This window comes from Meles meles, chromosome 15 (assembly GCF_922984935.1).
Source record: "Meles meles chromosome 15, mMelMel3.1 paternal haplotype, whole genome shotgun sequence".
NCBI lineage: Eukaryota > Metazoa > Chordata > Mammalia > Carnivora > Mustelidae > Meles > Meles meles.
Window position 1 is genome coordinate 59845557 of NC_060080.1, and position 18502 is coordinate 59864058.

Sequence of the window (18502 nt, forward strand, 5' to 3'; positions counted from 1 at the left end):
TGAATAGTTACATACAAATTTTGCCAGAGAACAGAAAATAGAAAAAAGCCACCTAACTTATTTTATAAGGCTAGCATAATCTTGGCAGCAGTCAGGACTTGTTAGCTGTTAAGCCCAAGTAAAGTAATTGACTTTTTGTAAGTAAGAATACCGATGTAAAAGTCTTTTTTTTTTTTAAAAGATTTTATTTATTTATTTGACAGAGAGAGAGAGATCACAAGTAGGCAGAGGCAGGCAGAGAGAGAGGAGGAAGCAGGCTCCCCGTGGAGCAGAGAGCCCGATGCGGGGCTCGATCCCAGGACCCTGAGATCATGACCTGAGCCGAAGGCAGCGGCTTAATCCACTGAGCCACCCAGGCGCCCCCCGATGTAAAAGTCTTAAATAAAATAAAAGCTAGTTGAATACAGTAGTATATGTTTGTTATTACAGATTTCTTCATTGAATAATAAGGACCCATTGTGAAAGCATCATGACACTCTTAGATAAAAAGAAAAAAAACCCACATAATTATTTCAATTGATGTACACTGAAATTTCTTCCAATTTTTCATTGTTATAAGTAATGCTGTCATTGCCAATCTTTGGACATACATTGTCACATCATTTCCTTAACATTTTCCAAAAGTAGATATAGGCAAATTTTAAATATTAATACATTGTTTAAGATGCATAATAAACTTTTCCTTAGAATGTTCATATATTAAATATTACAGGCTTGTAGACCAAGAAGCTAAATGCGGTTATTATATAAGTACTTGTATATAACAAAAAAAACCCCAAACTTCCATTAATCTTTATTAACTAAATTAGAAATACAATAATTGAGTAGTATTGATAGTACAAGTTTACAAATGTAAATAATGGAATTTTCTTTTGGGGGAATGACATTTAACTTAAATTAGGGCCAAAAGTTGATGTTCCCTTATAAAAAAAAAAATCTATTGCAAAATGTTCATCTATTAATGCTGATCTGTGATAAGATTTTATGTATTTCACTTTTGCAAATTTCTTTCCTCATGGATAGATACTGCCACATAATAATATCAATCCATGGGTATATGGTTTTAATTGACTATATTCACCAATTAGATGACATTTTTATAATTCTGTTAACTAAAAGACTTAATGCCATTTAGCATGTTATTTTATTACAGATTAATCACTTCCAATTAAATTCCTCAGATGCATAAATAGACTTCGGAATATGGAAATTTCTGTTGCACTTCCATCAAGGTTGAAAAACACCGCTGTGGACTGAAATCAGAAAATATATTGCTGCAGGAATTTGTATAGAATAGAGATCTCCTTTTATTTCTTCACAATTCAATAAATGTATAACACAGCCTGACATTACTTGCCAGTCAAAAAAATGGCAGTCATCATTGAAATTACTTTATCATACTGTAAGTTTCATGTGTAAGTACTATTTTGCCTTGCAGTTTTAGGTTGAAATATTTTTAAGTGTATAACCATTTAGAATTAAATAAGAGTGGTGAGCTCAGTTCTTCCAGCCATTTAAAAATGTAAACACCATTTTTAACTTGAGGACTATACAAAAGGCAGTCTATAATTGGCCCATAGGCGATACTTTATGGACCCCTGCTCTATAAAGTCTTATATTCCCAGTAAATCTAAGTGTCTGATTCTCCAAAACGGCAACCAGTAAATATTCCTTTTCATAATTTATGTTAATTCCAGTATAGTTAACAAACAGTGATATATTAGTTTCGGGTACACAATATAGTGATTCAGCAATTCTGTACATTACAGGTGCACATCCTGACAAGCATACTCTTAATCCCCTTCACCTATTTCACCCATCCCCACCATATGCGTCCACTCTAGTAACCATCAATTTGTTTTCTATATTTAAGAGTATGTTTCTTGTTTTGTCTCTTTTTCTTTGCTCATTTTTGTTTTGTTTCTTAAATTCCACATATGAGTGATATCATAAGATATTTCTTTTTCTCTGATTTATTTCACTTACTGTTATACTCTATAGCTCTATCCATGTCATTGCAAATGGCAAGATTTCATTACTTTTTTAATTAAAGGTTTTATTTACTAGGGAGCGAGTGAGACAGAGAGCTTGAGCAGGGTGGGGTGAAGGTAGAAGCATAGGGAAAGGGAGAAGCAGACTCTCCACTGAGCAGGAAGCCCAATGCAGGACTCATGACCTGAACCAAAGGGGATCGTGACTTGAGCCAAGATCATGACCTGAGCCTAAGGAAGATGCTTAACCAACTGAGCCACCCAGGCTCCCCAAGATTTCATTATTTTTTTAATGACTAAATAATATTCTCTTGTGTGTATGTACCACATCTTCTATATCCATTCATCAATCGATGGGTACTTGGGCTCCTTCTGTATCTTAGCTATTGTAAATAATGCTGCAGTAAACATAAGGTGCATGTAAAACCTTTGAGTTTGTGTTTTTTGCATTCTTTGGGTAAATACCCAGTAGTGGGACTGCTGGATTGTAGGGTAGTTCTATTTTTTTATTTTTGAGGAACCTCCATACTGTTTTCCACAGTGGCTGAACTAGTTTGTGTTCCCTCCAATAGTGCAATAGGATTCCTTTTTCTCCACATCCTCTCCAACACATGTTGTTTCTTGTGTTGTTGATTTTGGACATTCTGACAGATGTGAGATTGCAGTTTGATTTGCATTTCCCTGATGATCAGTGGTGCTGAGCATCTTTTCATGTGTCTGGTTGGCCAGCTATATGTCTTCTTTGGAGAAATCCATGTTCATTTCTTCTGCCCCATTTTAAATCGAATTACTTGTGGGTTTTGGTGTTGAGTTGTATAAGGTCTTTACGTATTTTGGATACTAATCTTTTATCAGATATGTAATTTGCAAATATCTTCTCCCATTCAGTAGGTTGTCTTTTAGTTTTGTTGATTGTTTCCTTTGCTGTGTAGAAGTTTTCATTTTCATGTAGTCCCAATGGTTTATTTTTGCTTTTGTTTTCCTTGCCTCAGAAGATATACTTAGAAAAATGTTGCTATGGCTGTCAGAGAAATTACTGCCTGGGCTCTCTTCTAGGATTTTTATGGTTTCTGGTCTCACATTCATTTCCTTAAAGATTTTGAGTTTATGAATATGTCTGGTGTAAGAAGGTGGTCCAGTTTTGTTCTGTTACAGGTTGCTGTCCAGTTTTCCCAAAACCGTTTGTTGAAGAAACTGTTTTTCCAAATGCATATTCTTGCCTCCTTTGTTGGAGATTAATTAACCAAGAACACCAGTAAACATGGGTTTATTTCTGGGCTCTCTGTTCTACTCCATGGATCTATGTATCTGTTTTTGTGCCTGTACCATCTGTTTTGATTCCAGCTTTGTTGAAATCTGGGATTGTGATACCTCCAGCTTAGTTCTTCTTTTCAAGATTGCTTTGGCTATTCAGGGTCTTTTGTGGTTCCATACTGATTTTAGGATTATTCTAGTTCTGTGAAAGATGCTGTTGGTATTTTAAAAAGGATTGCAATAAATCTGTACATTGCTTGGGGTAGTATGGACATTTTAACAATATTGATTCTTTTCCTCCATGAGCATAAAATATCTATTTGTTTGTGTCATCTTCAGTTTCTTTTATCCATGTTTTATACTAAGGGTACCGGTCTTTTACCTCCTTGGTTAAATTTATTCCTAGGTATTTTGTTCTTCTTGCTACACCTGTAAATGGAATATTTTTCTTAATTTCTCTTTCTGACACTATGTTTTAGTGTATAGAAAAGCATCAGATTTCTGTATATTGATTTTATATCCTGTTGACTTCACTGAATTCACTTACCATTTCTAGTAGCTTTTTTTCGGGTTTTCTCTATATAGTATCTTAGGGTTTTCTCTATATAGTATCATGTCATCTGCAAATAATCCGCATTTTACTTCTTCCAATTTGGATGCTTTTTTATCCTTTTTTCTTGTCTGACTGCTGTGGCTAGTACTTCCAGTACTGTGTTGAATAAAAGTGTTGACAATAGGTATCCTGATCTTAGGAGAAAAGCCTTTAAAGTTTCGCCAGTGAATATAATGTTAGCTGTGGGGTTTTTTTATATATGGCCTTTGTTATTTTGCAGTGTGTTCCCCTAAACTTACTTTGCCGAGGGTTTTTTTTTTAATCATGAATGGATGTTATATTTCGTCAGACCCTTTTTCTGCATCTATTGATCCTTTTTTTTTTTTTTTTAAGATTTTATTTATTTATTTGTCAGGAGGAGAGCACAAGCAGGAGAAGTGGCAGGCAGAGGAGGCAGAGGGAGAAGCAGGCTCCCTACTGAGCAAGGAGCCCGACATGGGCCTTGATCCCAGGACTCTGGGATCATGACCTGAGCCAAAGGCAGATGCTCAACTGACTGAGCCACCCAGGTGTCCCAATCATATGGTTTTTATCTTTTCTCTTGATGTGATGTCATGTTGATTGATATGCAAATATTGAACCACCCTTGAATCCCAAGAATAAATTCCACTTGATCGAGGTGAATGATTTTTTTTTTCCATTTTATTTATTTTTTCAGCGTAACAGTATTCATTCTTTTTGCACAACACCCAGTGCTTCATGCAAAACGTGCCCTCCCCATTACCCACCACCTGTTCCCCCAACCTCCCACCCCTGACCCTTCAAAACCCTCAGGTTGTTTTTCAGAGTCCATAGTCTCTTATGGTTCGCCTCCCCTCCCCAATGTCCATAGCCCGCTCCCCCTCTCCCAATCCCACCTCCCCCCAGCAACCCCCAGTTTGTTTTGTGAGATTAAGAGTCATTTATGGTTTGTCTCCCTCCCAATCCCATCTTGTTTCATTTATTCTTCTCCTATCCCCCTACCCCCCCATGTTGCTTCTCCATGTCCTCATATCAGGGAGATCATATGATAGTTGTCTTTCTCCGATTGACTTATTTCACTAAGCATGATACGCTCTAGTTCCATCCACGTCGTCGCAAATGGCAAGATTTCAATTCTTTTGATGGCTGCATAGTATTCCATTGTGTATATATACCACATCTTCTTTATCCATTCATCTGTTGATGGACATCTAGGTTCTTTCCATAGTCTGGCTATTGTAGACATTGCTGCTATAAACATTCGGGTACACGTGCCCCTTCAGATCACTATGTTTGTATCTTTAGGGTAAATACCCAGTAGTGCAATTGCTGGGTCATAGGGTAGTTCTATTTTCAACATTTTGAGGAACCTCCATGCTGTTTTCCAGAGTGGTTGCACCAGCTTGCATTCCCACCAACAGTGGAGGAGGGTTCCCCTTTCTCCACATCCTCGCCAGCATCTGTCATTTCCTGACTTGTTAATTTTAGCCATTCTGACTGGTGTGAGGTGATATCTCATTGTGGTTTTGATTTGTATTTCCCTGATGCCGAGTGATGTGGAGCACTTTTTCATGTGTCTGTTGGCCATCTGGATGTCTTCTTTGCAGAAATGTCTGTTCATGTCCTCTGCCCATTTCTTGATTGGATTGTTTGTTCTTTGGGTGTTGAGTTTGCTAAGTTCCTTATAGATTTTGGATACTAGCCCTTTATCGGTGAATGATTTTTTTAATGTATTGTCAGATTTATTTTGTTGAGTATTTTTACATCTATGTTCACCAGAGATATTGGCCTGTGGTTTTCTTTTTTTGTAGTGTCTTTATCTGGCTTTAGTATCAGGGTAATAGCAATCTCATAAGTGAATTTTTAAAAATTATTTATTATTTATTTGCCGGAGACACAGCAAGAGAGGGAACACAAGCAGAGGGTGTGGGAGAGGGAGAAGCAGGCTTCCCACCAAGCAGGGAGCCTGTTGTGGGGCTCGATCCCAGGACCCTGGGATAATGACCTGAGCTGAAGGGAGACAGACACTTAACGACTGAGACACCCAGGGGCCCCTCATAAGTGAATCTGGAAGCTTTCCTTAGTCTTCTGTTTTTGGAATAGTTTGAGAGAATATGTATTAATTCTTCTTCAAATGTTTGGTAGAATTTACCTGTGAGGCTGTCTGGTCCTGGACTTTTGTCTTTTAGGAGTTTTTGTTTGTTTGTTTGTTTTTATTTTAAAGATTTTTATTTATTTATTTGAGAGAGATCACAAGTAGGCAAAGAGGCAGGCAGAGAAAGAGGCGGGAAGCAAGCTCCCTGCTGAACAGAGAGCCCGGTGTGGGGCTCCTGGGATCATGACCCAAGCTGAAGGGCAGAGGCTTAACCCACTGAGCCACCTAGGTGCCCCTTTTGGGAGTTTTTTGATTATAGATTCTATTTTCATTGCTGGTGATTGGTTGACTCAAATTTTCTGTTTGTTCCTGGGAAGATTATATGTTTCTAAGAATTTAATCCATTTCTTCTAAATAGCCCAATTTGTTGGCATATAACTTTTCATCATGTTTTCTCATAATTCTATTCTTTGGTATTGGTTGTTATTATCTCCTCTTTCACTTATGATTTTGTTTTTGTGAGCCCTCTCTTTTCTGAGTCTGGGTAAAAGCTTATCAATTTTATTGATCTTTTCAAAGAACTAGCTCCTGGTTTCATTGACCTGTTAACCTGTTTTTTTAGTTTCTGTTTCATTTATTTCCACTCTAATCTGTATTATTTTCTTTTTTTGTTTGGGGCTTTGTTTCTTCTTTTTCTAGCTCCATTAAGTGTAAGTTTAGGTTGTTTATTTGAGATTTTTCTTGCTTCTTGAGTTAGACCTGTATTGCTATAAACTTCCCTCTTAGAAGAGCTTTTGCTTCATCTCAAAGGTTTTGAAATTTTATTTTCTTTTTCATTTGTCTCCATGTAATTTTTTATATCCTCTTTGATATTTTGGTTGACCCATTCATTGCTTAATAGCATATTACTTAATCTCCATGTATTTGTGTTCTTAACAAGTTTTTTTCTTGTGTCTGATTTCTAGTTTCATAACATTGTGGTCGGAAAAAAATGCATAATATGAGTTCAGTCTTTTTGAATTTGTTGAAATTGTTGTGGCCTAACCTTGTGATCTGTTCTGGACAATGATCTGTGTGCACTTGAAACAAGCGTATTCTACTATTTTAAGAATGAATGTTCTGAATAGATCTGGTCCAGACCCATTGGTTAGATCCATCTGGTCCAGTGTGTCGTTAAAAGCCACTGTTTCCTTGTTGACTTTCTGTGTGGATGATCTACGCATTGATGTAAATGGGATGTTAAAGTACTCTTGTATTATTGTATCACTATCGATTATCTCCTTTATGTTTATTAGCTGCTTTATGTATTTAGGTGTGCCATGGCACCTAAATATTTACAATGATTATACGTTCTTTTTGGATTATTCCCTTTATGATTCTGCAGTGTTCTTTTTCCTTTATTACAGCCTTTGATTTAAAGCCCATTTTGTGGGACGCCTGGGTGGCTCAGTGGGTTAAACCTCTGCCTTTGGCTCAGGTCATGATCCCAGGGTCCTTGTGTTCTCTGTCTGTTGAATAAATAAATAAAATATTTTAAAAAAAAAAAGCCCATTTGTCCAGCAGAAGTATTGCTACCCCAGTTAGAATGGCCAAAATTAGCAAGACAGGAAACAACGTGTGTTGGAGAGGGTGTGGAGAAAGGGGAACCCTCTTACACTGTTGGTGGGAATGCACGTTGGTGCAGCCACTTAGGAGAACAGTGTGGAGATTCCTCAAGAAATTAAAAATAGAGCTTCCCTATGACCCTGCAATTGCACTGCTGGGTATTTACCCCAAAGATACAGATGTAGTGAAAAGAAGAGCCATCTGTATCCCAATGTGTATTGTAGCAATGGCCACGGTCGCCAAACTGTGGAAAGAACCAAGATGCCCTTCAACGGACGAATGGATAAGGAAGATGTGGTACATATACACAATGGAGTATTATGTCTCCATCAGAAAGGATGAATACCCAACTTTTGTAGCAACATGGATGGGACTGGAAGAGATTATGCTGAGCGAAATAAGTCAAGCAGAGAGAGTCAAGTATCATATGGTTTCACTTATTTGTGGAGCATAACAAAGAACATGGAGGACATGGGGAGATGGACAGGAGAAGGGAGTTGAGGGAAACTGGAAGGGGAGATGAACCATGAGAGACTATGGACTCTGAAAAACAACCTGACGGTTTTGAAGGGGCGGGGGGGGTGGGAGGTTGGGGAACCAGGTGAAGGGTAATAGAGAGGGCACGTATTGCATGGAGCACTGGGTGTGGTGCAAAAACAATGGGTATTGTTACACTGAAAATAAATAAATTAATTAAAAAAAAAAGTATTGCTACCTTGGCTTTCTTTTCACATCCATTTGCATGATAAGTGCTTTTCCATCCCTGCAATTTCAATCTGCATGTGTCTCTGGTCTGAAATGAGTCCCTTTTAGGCAGCATATAAATGGGCCTTGCTTTTTTATCCATTCCTTGATAGGAGCATTTTGTCCACTTACATTCAAAGTAATTATTGATACTTTTGTCATTTTATTACTTGTTTTAGGGCTATTTTTGTAGTTCTTCTCTGTTCCTTTGTTCTCTTGCTCTTTTCTCTCATGGTTTGCTTGCTTTCCTTTGTCTTTATTTTCTGCATATTTTATTGCTAGTTTTTGATTTGTGGTTACTATTATGTTTATATTTAACATCCTTTGTATATCTCTGTTTAGTTGATGGTTGCTTAAGTTTGAACCCATTTTAAAAGGACAATATTTTTACTTTTTCCATCCCTATTTTATGTATATGGTGCCCTACTTTACATCCTTTTATTCTGAGGCCCTTGATTGATTTTCATAGATATTTTAATTTTAATGCCTTTTGTTATCTACTTTCTTTCTCTTGCCTGTGGTCTTTCCTTTCTACTCAGAGTCCCCTTTAATATTTCTTATAGGGCTGGCTTAGGGTGATGAATTCCTTTAATTTTTGTTTGGAAATTCTGTTTCTACTTCTGTTATGAGTGATTGCTATGCTGGATAGAGTATTCTTGGCTGCAGGATTTGTTTTGTTCAGCACTTTGAATATATCCATGCCACTAGCCTACAAGTTTCTGCTGAAGAATCCACTGATAGTCTTATAGGATTTCCCCTGTATGTAACTGCTTTCTCCTGCTGCTTTTAAAATTCTTTTATTTGAGGGAGTAGTCAAGATGGCGGAGAAGTAGCAGGCTGAGACTACATCAGGTAGCAGATCACCTCGATAGCTTATCTAAACATTGCAAACACCTACAAATTCAACGGGAGATCGAAGAGAAGAAGAACAGCAATTCTAGAAACAGAAAATCAACCACTTTCTGAAAGGTAGGACCGGCAGAGAAGTGACTCCAAAGCAATGGGACCGTGGGGGGAGGGGCCGGCTCCCAGCAAGTGGCGGAGCAACGGAGCACAAAATCAGGACTTTTAAAAGTCTGCTCCACTGAGGGACATCGCTCCAGAGACTAAACCGGGGTAAGCCCACACGGGGTCAGCATGGCCCCAGGTCCTGCAGGGTCACAGAAGGATCGGGGGTGTGTCTGAGTGTCGCAGAGCTCGCAGGTATTAGACGGGGGAAGCCGGCTACAGAGACAGAGCTGGGGAGTGAGCCCTCAGCTCGGGGTTACCTTGAACTAGTCGCAGGCTGGGTGAGCTCAGAGCGTGGCCAGAGGCCAGGGAGATGGGAGTGATTGGGCACTCTTCTCTGAGGGCACACTGAGGAGTGGGGCCCCGAGCTCTCGGCTCCTCCGGGCCGGAGATTGGGAGGTCGCCCTTTTCATTCCCATCCTCCAGAACCCTATGGCAAGCATTCAGTGAACAAAAGCTCCCGAAAGCGAACCCGAGCAGATTACTTAGCCCAGCCCCTGATAAGGGTGGTGCAATTCTGCCTCGGCTAAAGACACTTGATAATCACTGCACCAGGCCCCTCCCCCAGAAAATCAACAAGAAATCCAGCCAAGACCCAAGTTCACCTATCAAGGAGAGCAGCGGGATTCCAGAGGAAGAGAAAGCAAAGCACGGAACTCATGGCTTTTCCCCATGATTCTTTAGTCTTGCTGTTCATTTAATTTTTTTTCTTCTAATTTTTTTTAATTTTTACCCTTTTCTTTTTTAACGTTTTTTAACTAGTTTATCTAATATATATATATTTTTTCCCTTTTTTATATATTTTCTTTGTTTTTTTTTAATTTTTTTTTTCTTTTCTGAACTTCTTTTTATCCCCTTCCTCCCCCCCACGATTTGGGGTCTCTTCTGATTTCATGAAAGCACATTTTCCTGGGGTCTTTGCCACCCTTTTAGTATTTTATTTGCTCCTTCATATACTCTTATCTGGACAAAATGACAAAGCAGAAACACTCACCACAAAAAAAAGAACAAGAGGCAGTACTGAAGGCTAGGGACCTAATCAATACAGACATGGGTAATATGTCAGATCTAGAGTTCTCAAGGTTCTCTCTAGAGAGAACCTCTCTAAGGTTCTCTAGATTCTCAAGGTTCTAGCCAGGCTCAAAAAAGGCATGGAAGATATTAGAGAAACCCTCTCTGGAGAGATAAAAGCCCTTTCTGGAGAAATAAAAGAACTAAAATCTAACCAAGTTGAAATCAAGCTATTAATGAGGTGCAATCAAAAATGGAGGCTCTTACTGCTAGGATCAATGAAGCAGAAGAAAAAATTAGTGATATAGAAGACCAAATGACAGAGAATAAAGAAGCTGAGCAAAAAAAGGGACAAACAGCTACTGGACCACGAGGGGAGAATTCGAGAGATAACTGACACCATAAGATGAAACAACATTAGGATAATTGGGATTTCAGAAGAAGAAGAAAGAGAGGGGGGAGCAGAAGGTATATTGGAGAGAATTATTGGAGAGAATTTCCCTAATATGGCAAAGGGAACAAGCATCAAAATCCAGGAGGTGCAGAGAACCCCCCTCAAAATCAACAAGAATAGGTCCACACCCTGTCACCTAATCGTAAATGTTATAAGTCTTGGCGACAAAGAGAAAAATCTGAAAGCAGCCCGGGACAAGAAGTCTGTAACATACAATGGTAAAAATATTAGATTGACAGAAGACTTATCCACAGAGACCTGGCAGTCCAGAAAGAACTGGCATGATATATTCAGAGCACTAAACGAGAAAAACATGCAGCCAAAAATACTATATTCAGCTAGGCTATCATTGAAAATAGAAGGAGAGATAAAAAGCTTCCAGGACAAACAAAAACTGAAAGAATTTGTAAACACCAAAACAGCTCTATAGGAAATATTGAAAGGGGTCCTCTAAGCAAAGAGAGAGCCTAAAAGTAGTAGATCAGAAAGGAACAGAGACAATATACAGTAACAGTCACCTTACAGGCAATATAATGGCACTAAATTCATATCTCTTAATAGTTACCCTAAATGTTAATGGGCTAAATGCCTCAATCAAAAGACACAGGGTATCCGAATGGATAAAAAAACAAAACCCATCAATATGTTGCCTACAAGAATCTCATTTTAGACCTGAAGACACCTCCAGATTTAAAGTGAGGGGGTGGAAAACAATTTACCATGCTAATGGGCATCAGAAGAAAGCTGGGGTGGCAATCCTTATATCAGATCAATTAGATTTTAAGCCAAAGACTATAATAAGAGATGAGGAAGGACACTATATCCTACTCAAAGGGTCTGTCCAACAAGAAGATCTAACAATTTTAAATATCTATGTCCCTAACGTGGGAGCAGCCAACTATATCAACCAATTAATAACAAAATCAAAGAAACACATCAATAATAATACAAAAATAGTAGGGCACATTAACACTCCCCTCACTGAAATGGACAGATCATCCAAGCAAAAGTCAACAAGGAAATATAGGCCTTAAATGACACACTGGACCAGATGGACATCACAGATATATTCAGAACATTTCATCCCAAAAGAACAGAATACACATTCTTCTCTAGTGCACATGGAACATTCTCCAGCATAGATCACATCCTGGGTCACAAATCAGGTCTCAACGGGTATCAAAAGATTAGGATCATTCCCTGCATATTTTCAGACCACAATGCTCTGAAGCTAGAACTCAATCACAAGAGGAAAGCTGGAAAGTACCCAAATACATGGAGACTAAAGAGCATCCTTCTAAAGAATGAATGGGTCAACCAGGAAATTAAAGAAAAATTGAAAAAATTCATGGAAACAAATGATAATGAAAACAAAACAGTTCAAAATCTGTGGACTGCAAGGTTGGTTCAACATCCACAAATCAATCAATGTGATACAACACATTAATAAAAGAAAGAACGAGAACCATATGATACTCTCAATAGATGCTGAAAAAGCATTTGACAAAGTACAGCATCCCTTCCTGATCAAAACTCTTCAAAGTGTAGGGATAGAGGGCACATACCTCAATATTATCAAAGCCATCTATGAAAAACCCACCACAAATATCATTCTCAATGGAGAAAAACAGAAAGCTTTTCCGCTAAGGTCAGGAGTACGGCAGGGATGTCCATTATCACCACTGCTGTTCAACATAGTACTAGAAGTCCTAGCCTCAGCAATCACACAACAAAAAGAAATTAAAGGCATCCAAATTGGCAAAGAAGAAGTCAAAGTATCACTCTTCGCAGATGATATGATACTATATGTGGAAAACCCAAAAGACTCCACTCCAAAACTGCTAGAACTTGTACAGGAATTCAGTAAAGTGTCATGATATAAAATCAATGCACAGAAATCAGTTGCATTTCTGTACACCAACAACAAAACAGAAGAAAGAGAAATTAAGGAGTCAATCCCATTTACCATTGCACCCAAAACTATAAGATACCTAGGAATAAACCTAACCAAAGAGACTAAGAATCTATACGCAGAAAACTATAAAGTACTCATGAAAGAAATTGAGGAAGACACAAAGAAATGGAAAAATGTTCCATGCGCCTGGATTGGAAGAATAAATATTGTGAAAATGTCTGTGCTACCTAAAGCAATCTACACATTTAATGCAATCCCTATCAAAATACCATCCATTTTTTTCAATAAAATGGAACAAATAATCCTAAAATTTATATGGAACCAGTAAAGACCTCGAATAGCCAAGGGAATATTGAAAAAGAAAGCCAAAGTTGGTGGCATCACAATTCCGGACTTCAAGCTCTATTACAAAGCTGTCATCATCAAGACAGCATGGTACTGGCACAAAAACAGACACATAGATCAATGGAACAGAATAGAGAGCCCAGAAATAGACCCTCAACTCTGTGGTCAATTAATCTTCGACAAAGCAGGAAAGAATGTCCAATGGAAAAAAGACAGCCTCTTCAATAAATGGTGCTGGGAAAATTGGACAGCCACATGCAGAAAAATGAAATTGGACCACTTCCTTACACCACACACGAAAATAGACTCAAAATGGATGAAGGACCTCAATGTGGGACAGGAATCCATCAAAATCCTTGAGGAGAACGCAGGCAGCAACCTCTTTGACCTCAGCCGCAGCAACATCTTCCTAGGAACATCGGCAAAGGCAAGGGAAGCAAGGGCAAAAATGAACTATTGGGGTTTCATCAAGATCAAAAGCTTTTGCACAACAAAGGAAACATTTAACAAAACCAAAAGACAACTGACAGAATGGGAGAAGATATTTGCAAATGACATATCAGATAAAGGGCTAGTATCCAAAATCTATAAGGAACTTAGCAAACCCAAAGAACAAACAACCCAATCAAGAAATGGGCAGAGGACATGAACAGACATTTCTGCAAAGAAGACATCCAGATGGCCAGCAGACACATGAAAATGTGCTCCACGTCACTCGGCATCAGGGAAATACAAATCAAAACTACAATGAGATATCACCTCACACCAGTCAGAATGGCTAAAATTAACAAGTCAGGAATTGACAGATGCTGGCGAGGATGCGGAGAAAGGGGAACCCTCCTACACTGTTGGTGAGAATGCAAGCTGGTGCAACCACTCTGGAAAACAGCATGGAGGTTCCTCAAAATGTTGAAAATAGAACTACCGTATGACCCAGCAATTGCACTACTGGGTATTTACCCTAAAGATACAAACGCAGTGATCCGAAGGGGCACGTGTACCCGAATGTTTATAGCAGCAATGTCTACAATAGCCAAACTATGGAAAGAACCTAGATGTCCATCAACAGATGAATGGATAAAGAAGGTGTGGTATATATACACAATGGAATACTATGCAGCCATCAAAAGAAATCTTGCCATTTGCGACGATGTGGATGGAACTAGAGGGTATTATGCTTTGGAAAATAAGTCAATCGGAGAAAGACAACTATCATATGATCTCCCTGATATGAGGACGTGGAGATGCAACATGGGGGGTTAAGGGGGTAGGAGAAGAATAAATGAAACAAGATGGGATTGGGAGGGAGACAAACCATAAATGACTCTTAATCTCACAAAACAAACTGGGGGTTGCTGGGGGAGGTGGGGTTGGGAGAGGGGGAGGGGGTTATGGACATTGGGGAGGGTATGTGTTATGGTGAGTGCTGTGAAGTTTGTAAACCTGGCGATTCACAGACCTGTACCCCTGGGGATAAAAATACATTATATGTTTATAAAAAAAGAAAAATTGGAAGGGGAGGCGACCCATAAGAGACTATGGACTCTGAAAAACAACCTGAGGGTTTTGAAGGGTCGAAGGGTGGGAGGTTGGGGGAACAGGTGGTGGGTAATAGGGAGGGCACGTATTGCAGGGAGCACTGGGTGTTGTGCAAAAACAATGAATACTGTTACGCTCAGAAAATAAATAAATTTAAATACTGAAAAAAAATAAAATTCTTTTATTTATTTTATTTTATTTGCCATTTTAATTACTATGTGTCTTGATGTGGACTTCTTTGGGTTAAGTTTTGGGGGGAATCTCCGTGCCTCCTGAATCTAGATTTCTGTTTCCTTCCCCAGATTTGGGGAGTGTCCAGCTATTATTTCTTCAAATAAATTTTCAACCCCTTTTCTCTCTCTTCTCCTCTGGGATTCCTATAATGTAAATGTTATTATGCTTGATGAGGTTGTTGACTTCCATTATACTATTTTCATTTTTCATTAATTTTTCCCCTCTCCCTCCAGTCAGCTTGCTTGCTTTCAATTACTCTCTCCTGCATGTTCCTGATCTGTTCTTCCACTTCCGCTAGTCTGCTCTTCAGTGCATCTAGTGTGTGTTTTATTTCAGTTATTGACTTCTTCATCTCTCATTGGTTCTTTTTGTTTTCTCTCTTTTTTGAAGGTATCACTGAGTTCTACTTTTCTCAAGTCTAAAGAAGTCTAGTGAGTGTATCTTTGTGACCATTACTTTAAATTCTTTATCAAGTATATTACTTATCTCCATTTCATTTAGCTCTCACTGTGATTCTATCTTGTTCTTGTGTCTGATGTTGGGGTCTGTTTCTCTCTCCTCTCCACATCTGCATTGTCCCTCCTTCCTGGGGACAGTCCTTTGGGTCCTTTCCTGCCCTCTTTAATGTGACTTCTCTGCATTTACCTGTAGAGAGTCTGGTCTGTCAGTCTTTGGATCATTTCCTGGGTTATTTACACTGATGGGGGTGTTACCTAGTTGTTTTCACAGGATGAGGTGAGCTTATGATCCTCCTACTCTGTCATCTTCCCTGAAGTCTCTGCAACCAGTGAATATTCTGGACTTTTAAAAACTTAAACAATTTGAAATCACACTTTCTCAATTGCATTTATTTGAATATTAATAAAGTGAAATATCTCTCTTGAGTATAGTCCATTTATATTTCTTCATTGTAAACTGGTTGTTTGTATTCTTTCTCCATTTTTTTTTTTTTTAGAGATTTCTTTATTCTAGAGAGAGAGGGAGAAGGAAAGAGAGACCTCAAGCAGACTCCCTAATGAGCAGACAGCCCAATGTGGGTCTTGATCTCATAACCCTGAGATCATTACCTCAGTTGAAATCAAGAGTCAGACACTTAACTGACTGAGCCACCGAGGTGCCCCTTTTTCCATTTTTATTGCACTAGTATTCCAGCAATCTTTTGCACACCAAAAATAGTTCAAAATAGTTTTTAGTGGCTATACCTACTTTAGTATTATTTTACACTGCTTTCTCCCACACATCCAGTCCAAGATTCCATATTCAAAGATATACCATTGCCTATCAAAACTGTTTTTTAATCTTCTGTACATAAATGCACCAGATACTAATTCTTTCCCTCTTTCTCTATTTTTCCTCTTACTTTGTCCTTCAAGACCCAGATCAAGGACCAGTTCCTTCTCTTTAGCTCCAGAGCAAATATCTGTGCAAATATCTGTTATAAAACCTATTACACATGATGTAATTAACTGTTGTTCACAATGGTCTGTCTCCCCACTGGATTGACAGGTTCCTGAGACATGGAACTGTAATTGATCCCTATATCCCAGAATAATGCCTAACAGTAGGCGCTGATTATTTGTTGACTGTAAGAGTTCAAGATTAGTAATATGAATAATGTTTATAAAATAACATGTGCCAGATACATAAATGTCAGAGACAAATTTGTATAGTTGTATTTCTTGCAAAATGCTTATCATAATATATATAATTTAATTTTGAAGAAGTCATCTTGGACATTAAAATCTCACCAAAGAACACAGCAATAAATGTTTTTATTTCCTGACAAAATGGAGTATGTCAAACCTTTGGTTTAAAAACTTATCTTTTTCCCTGAAGAATTAAAATAACTTACTTAAGTAATCTATTAGCTATAGTTATAATCTACAATTTAAGAAACTTTGCTTATACTAGAAAAGAAAACTGAGAGAATTAAAACACAAAAAATTATTCACCAGCCATGTCTGTTTTGTAATTGGAACAGTAAGCTCTTTTGTTCAAAATCTTCTTTGTAACCTGAGCAACATTCATTTGGATTAATCTTTTATTTTGCTTTATTTCCAAAGGATATCCATTACTTTGCACTAGATAAGGGTGAATTGGCACTAGCTGAAGTGGCAAGAAAAAGAGCTAGTGACATTGATGCAGAATCAATAACCTCTGGAGTTGGTAAGAATTAATGCTTGTTTTTTAAAATGCTTTTTGTTTCAATCAATACTTACTCAGTATCATTTTATATTTATGTTTGTAAGGCACAGTTGGTTAATTTGAATGGTTTCTTTGTAAAGAAAGTGACTTTTAAAAAAGAATTAAGCCTGGGTAAATAGTACAATATGGATACGTATGTGGGAACTGTGTTGATATAAAATTAATAATCACTGATTAATCACCATTTAGCAAAAAGTCAAAAAGGCACTGTTTTCATAAGATTTTGGGGGAAGAATTTATCATAAGTGTGGTTATTAATGTTAGCCAACACAGAAATTTATATTGTTATTTATACATATAGACATGTCATATCTCACAAGAATTCTGACGTATATCAAAGTATTTAACATGGAATTTTAGGTTTGATGGATGACTTATTTTCTTTTAGAAGCTACTAGTCATTTTACAGTGTAGTCTTTCAAAGAAGACCAATCAGAAACCTAAATTTAATCTAATTTAATTTAATCCACGCAAAACTTTATAATATATAAAAATGGTAAGTTTTAAAAACTATTACAATATCAACATGAACTTCCTTTTTCTAAACTTAGCTTGTCTAGTGTGACTAAATCTGGAATTACTGATCTCTGGACTTTCCAATTCCTATTCTTCCTGGTATTTACTATTTCTAGATTAGGCAAAGGACCCTCAGAATTGTAATCTAATTCACTTCTTTGTTGAACTCCTAAGAAATGAAGTTTTAATAGATTTCTACTTTGTAAGTTTGCTTCAAATTATTATAAACCTCTCTATTGATTAATTATCTTTGTTTTTACAATGCTGTTGGCATCCAAAAGGAGCAGTTGTCAGCTTCTCTTTAACAATGGAGGTTTTGCATTTTAAAGCTATTTAAAGTTACTAAGGGGGAAAAGGAAGGTGAAGAAATTATCACACAATTTCAGAAAAATTAAGAAACTCCACTGTTGGGGCGCCTGGGTGGCTCAGTGGATTAAGCCGCTGCCTTCGGCTCAGGTCATGATCTCAGGGTCCTGGGATCGAGCCCCGCATCGGGCTCTCTGCTCTGCAGGGAGACTGCTTCCTCCTATCTCTCTGCCTGCCTCTCTGCCTACTTGTGATCTCTCTCTCTGTCAAATAAATAAATTAAATCTTTAAAAAAAAAAAAAAAAAGAAACTCCACTGTTCACCAGTATGCTTTCTGTGTCCTGTGAATGCTTTGATTGGATTGCTATAGCCAGCTGATAGTTCCTAGCCAAAGAGCCTTTTTGAGCCCTGCCTCATTTCTGGCAAATATCTTTTTTTTTTTTTAATATTTTATTTATTTGACAGAGAGAAATCACAACTAGGCAGAGAGGTAGGCAGAGAGAGAGGAGGAAGCAGGCTCCCCGCGGAGCAGAGAGCCCGATGCGGGGCTCGATCTCAGGACTCTGAGATCATGACGTGAGCTGAAGGCAGAGGCTTTAACCCACTGAGCCACCCAGGAGCCCCTTGGCAAATATCTTTCTTCATTGAAATCCCGTTCCTCCCCACTTTTCAGCCTTTTTTTCAGGCTTTACCCTTTGACCTTGAT

At 38.1% G+C, this 18502-nt stretch overlaps 1 protein-coding gene across 10 annotated transcripts in view; it reads left to right on the forward strand.

Annotated features, from left to right (window-relative positions):
* The window catches only part of LOC123925775 (WD repeat containing planar cell polarity effector), a 473517-nt gene that overhangs the window by 304101 nt on the left and 150914 nt on the right, over positions 1 to 18502 (forward strand). For all 10 annotated transcript variants that reach the window (XM_045979285.1, XM_045979289.1, XM_045979283.1 and 7 more), the window contains one exon: positions 16833 to 16935. In XM_045979285.1, coding sequence (XP_045835241.1) covers positions 16833 to 16935 — 103 coding nt within the window. The remainder of the gene's footprint in view (positions 1 to 16832; positions 16936 to 18502) is intronic.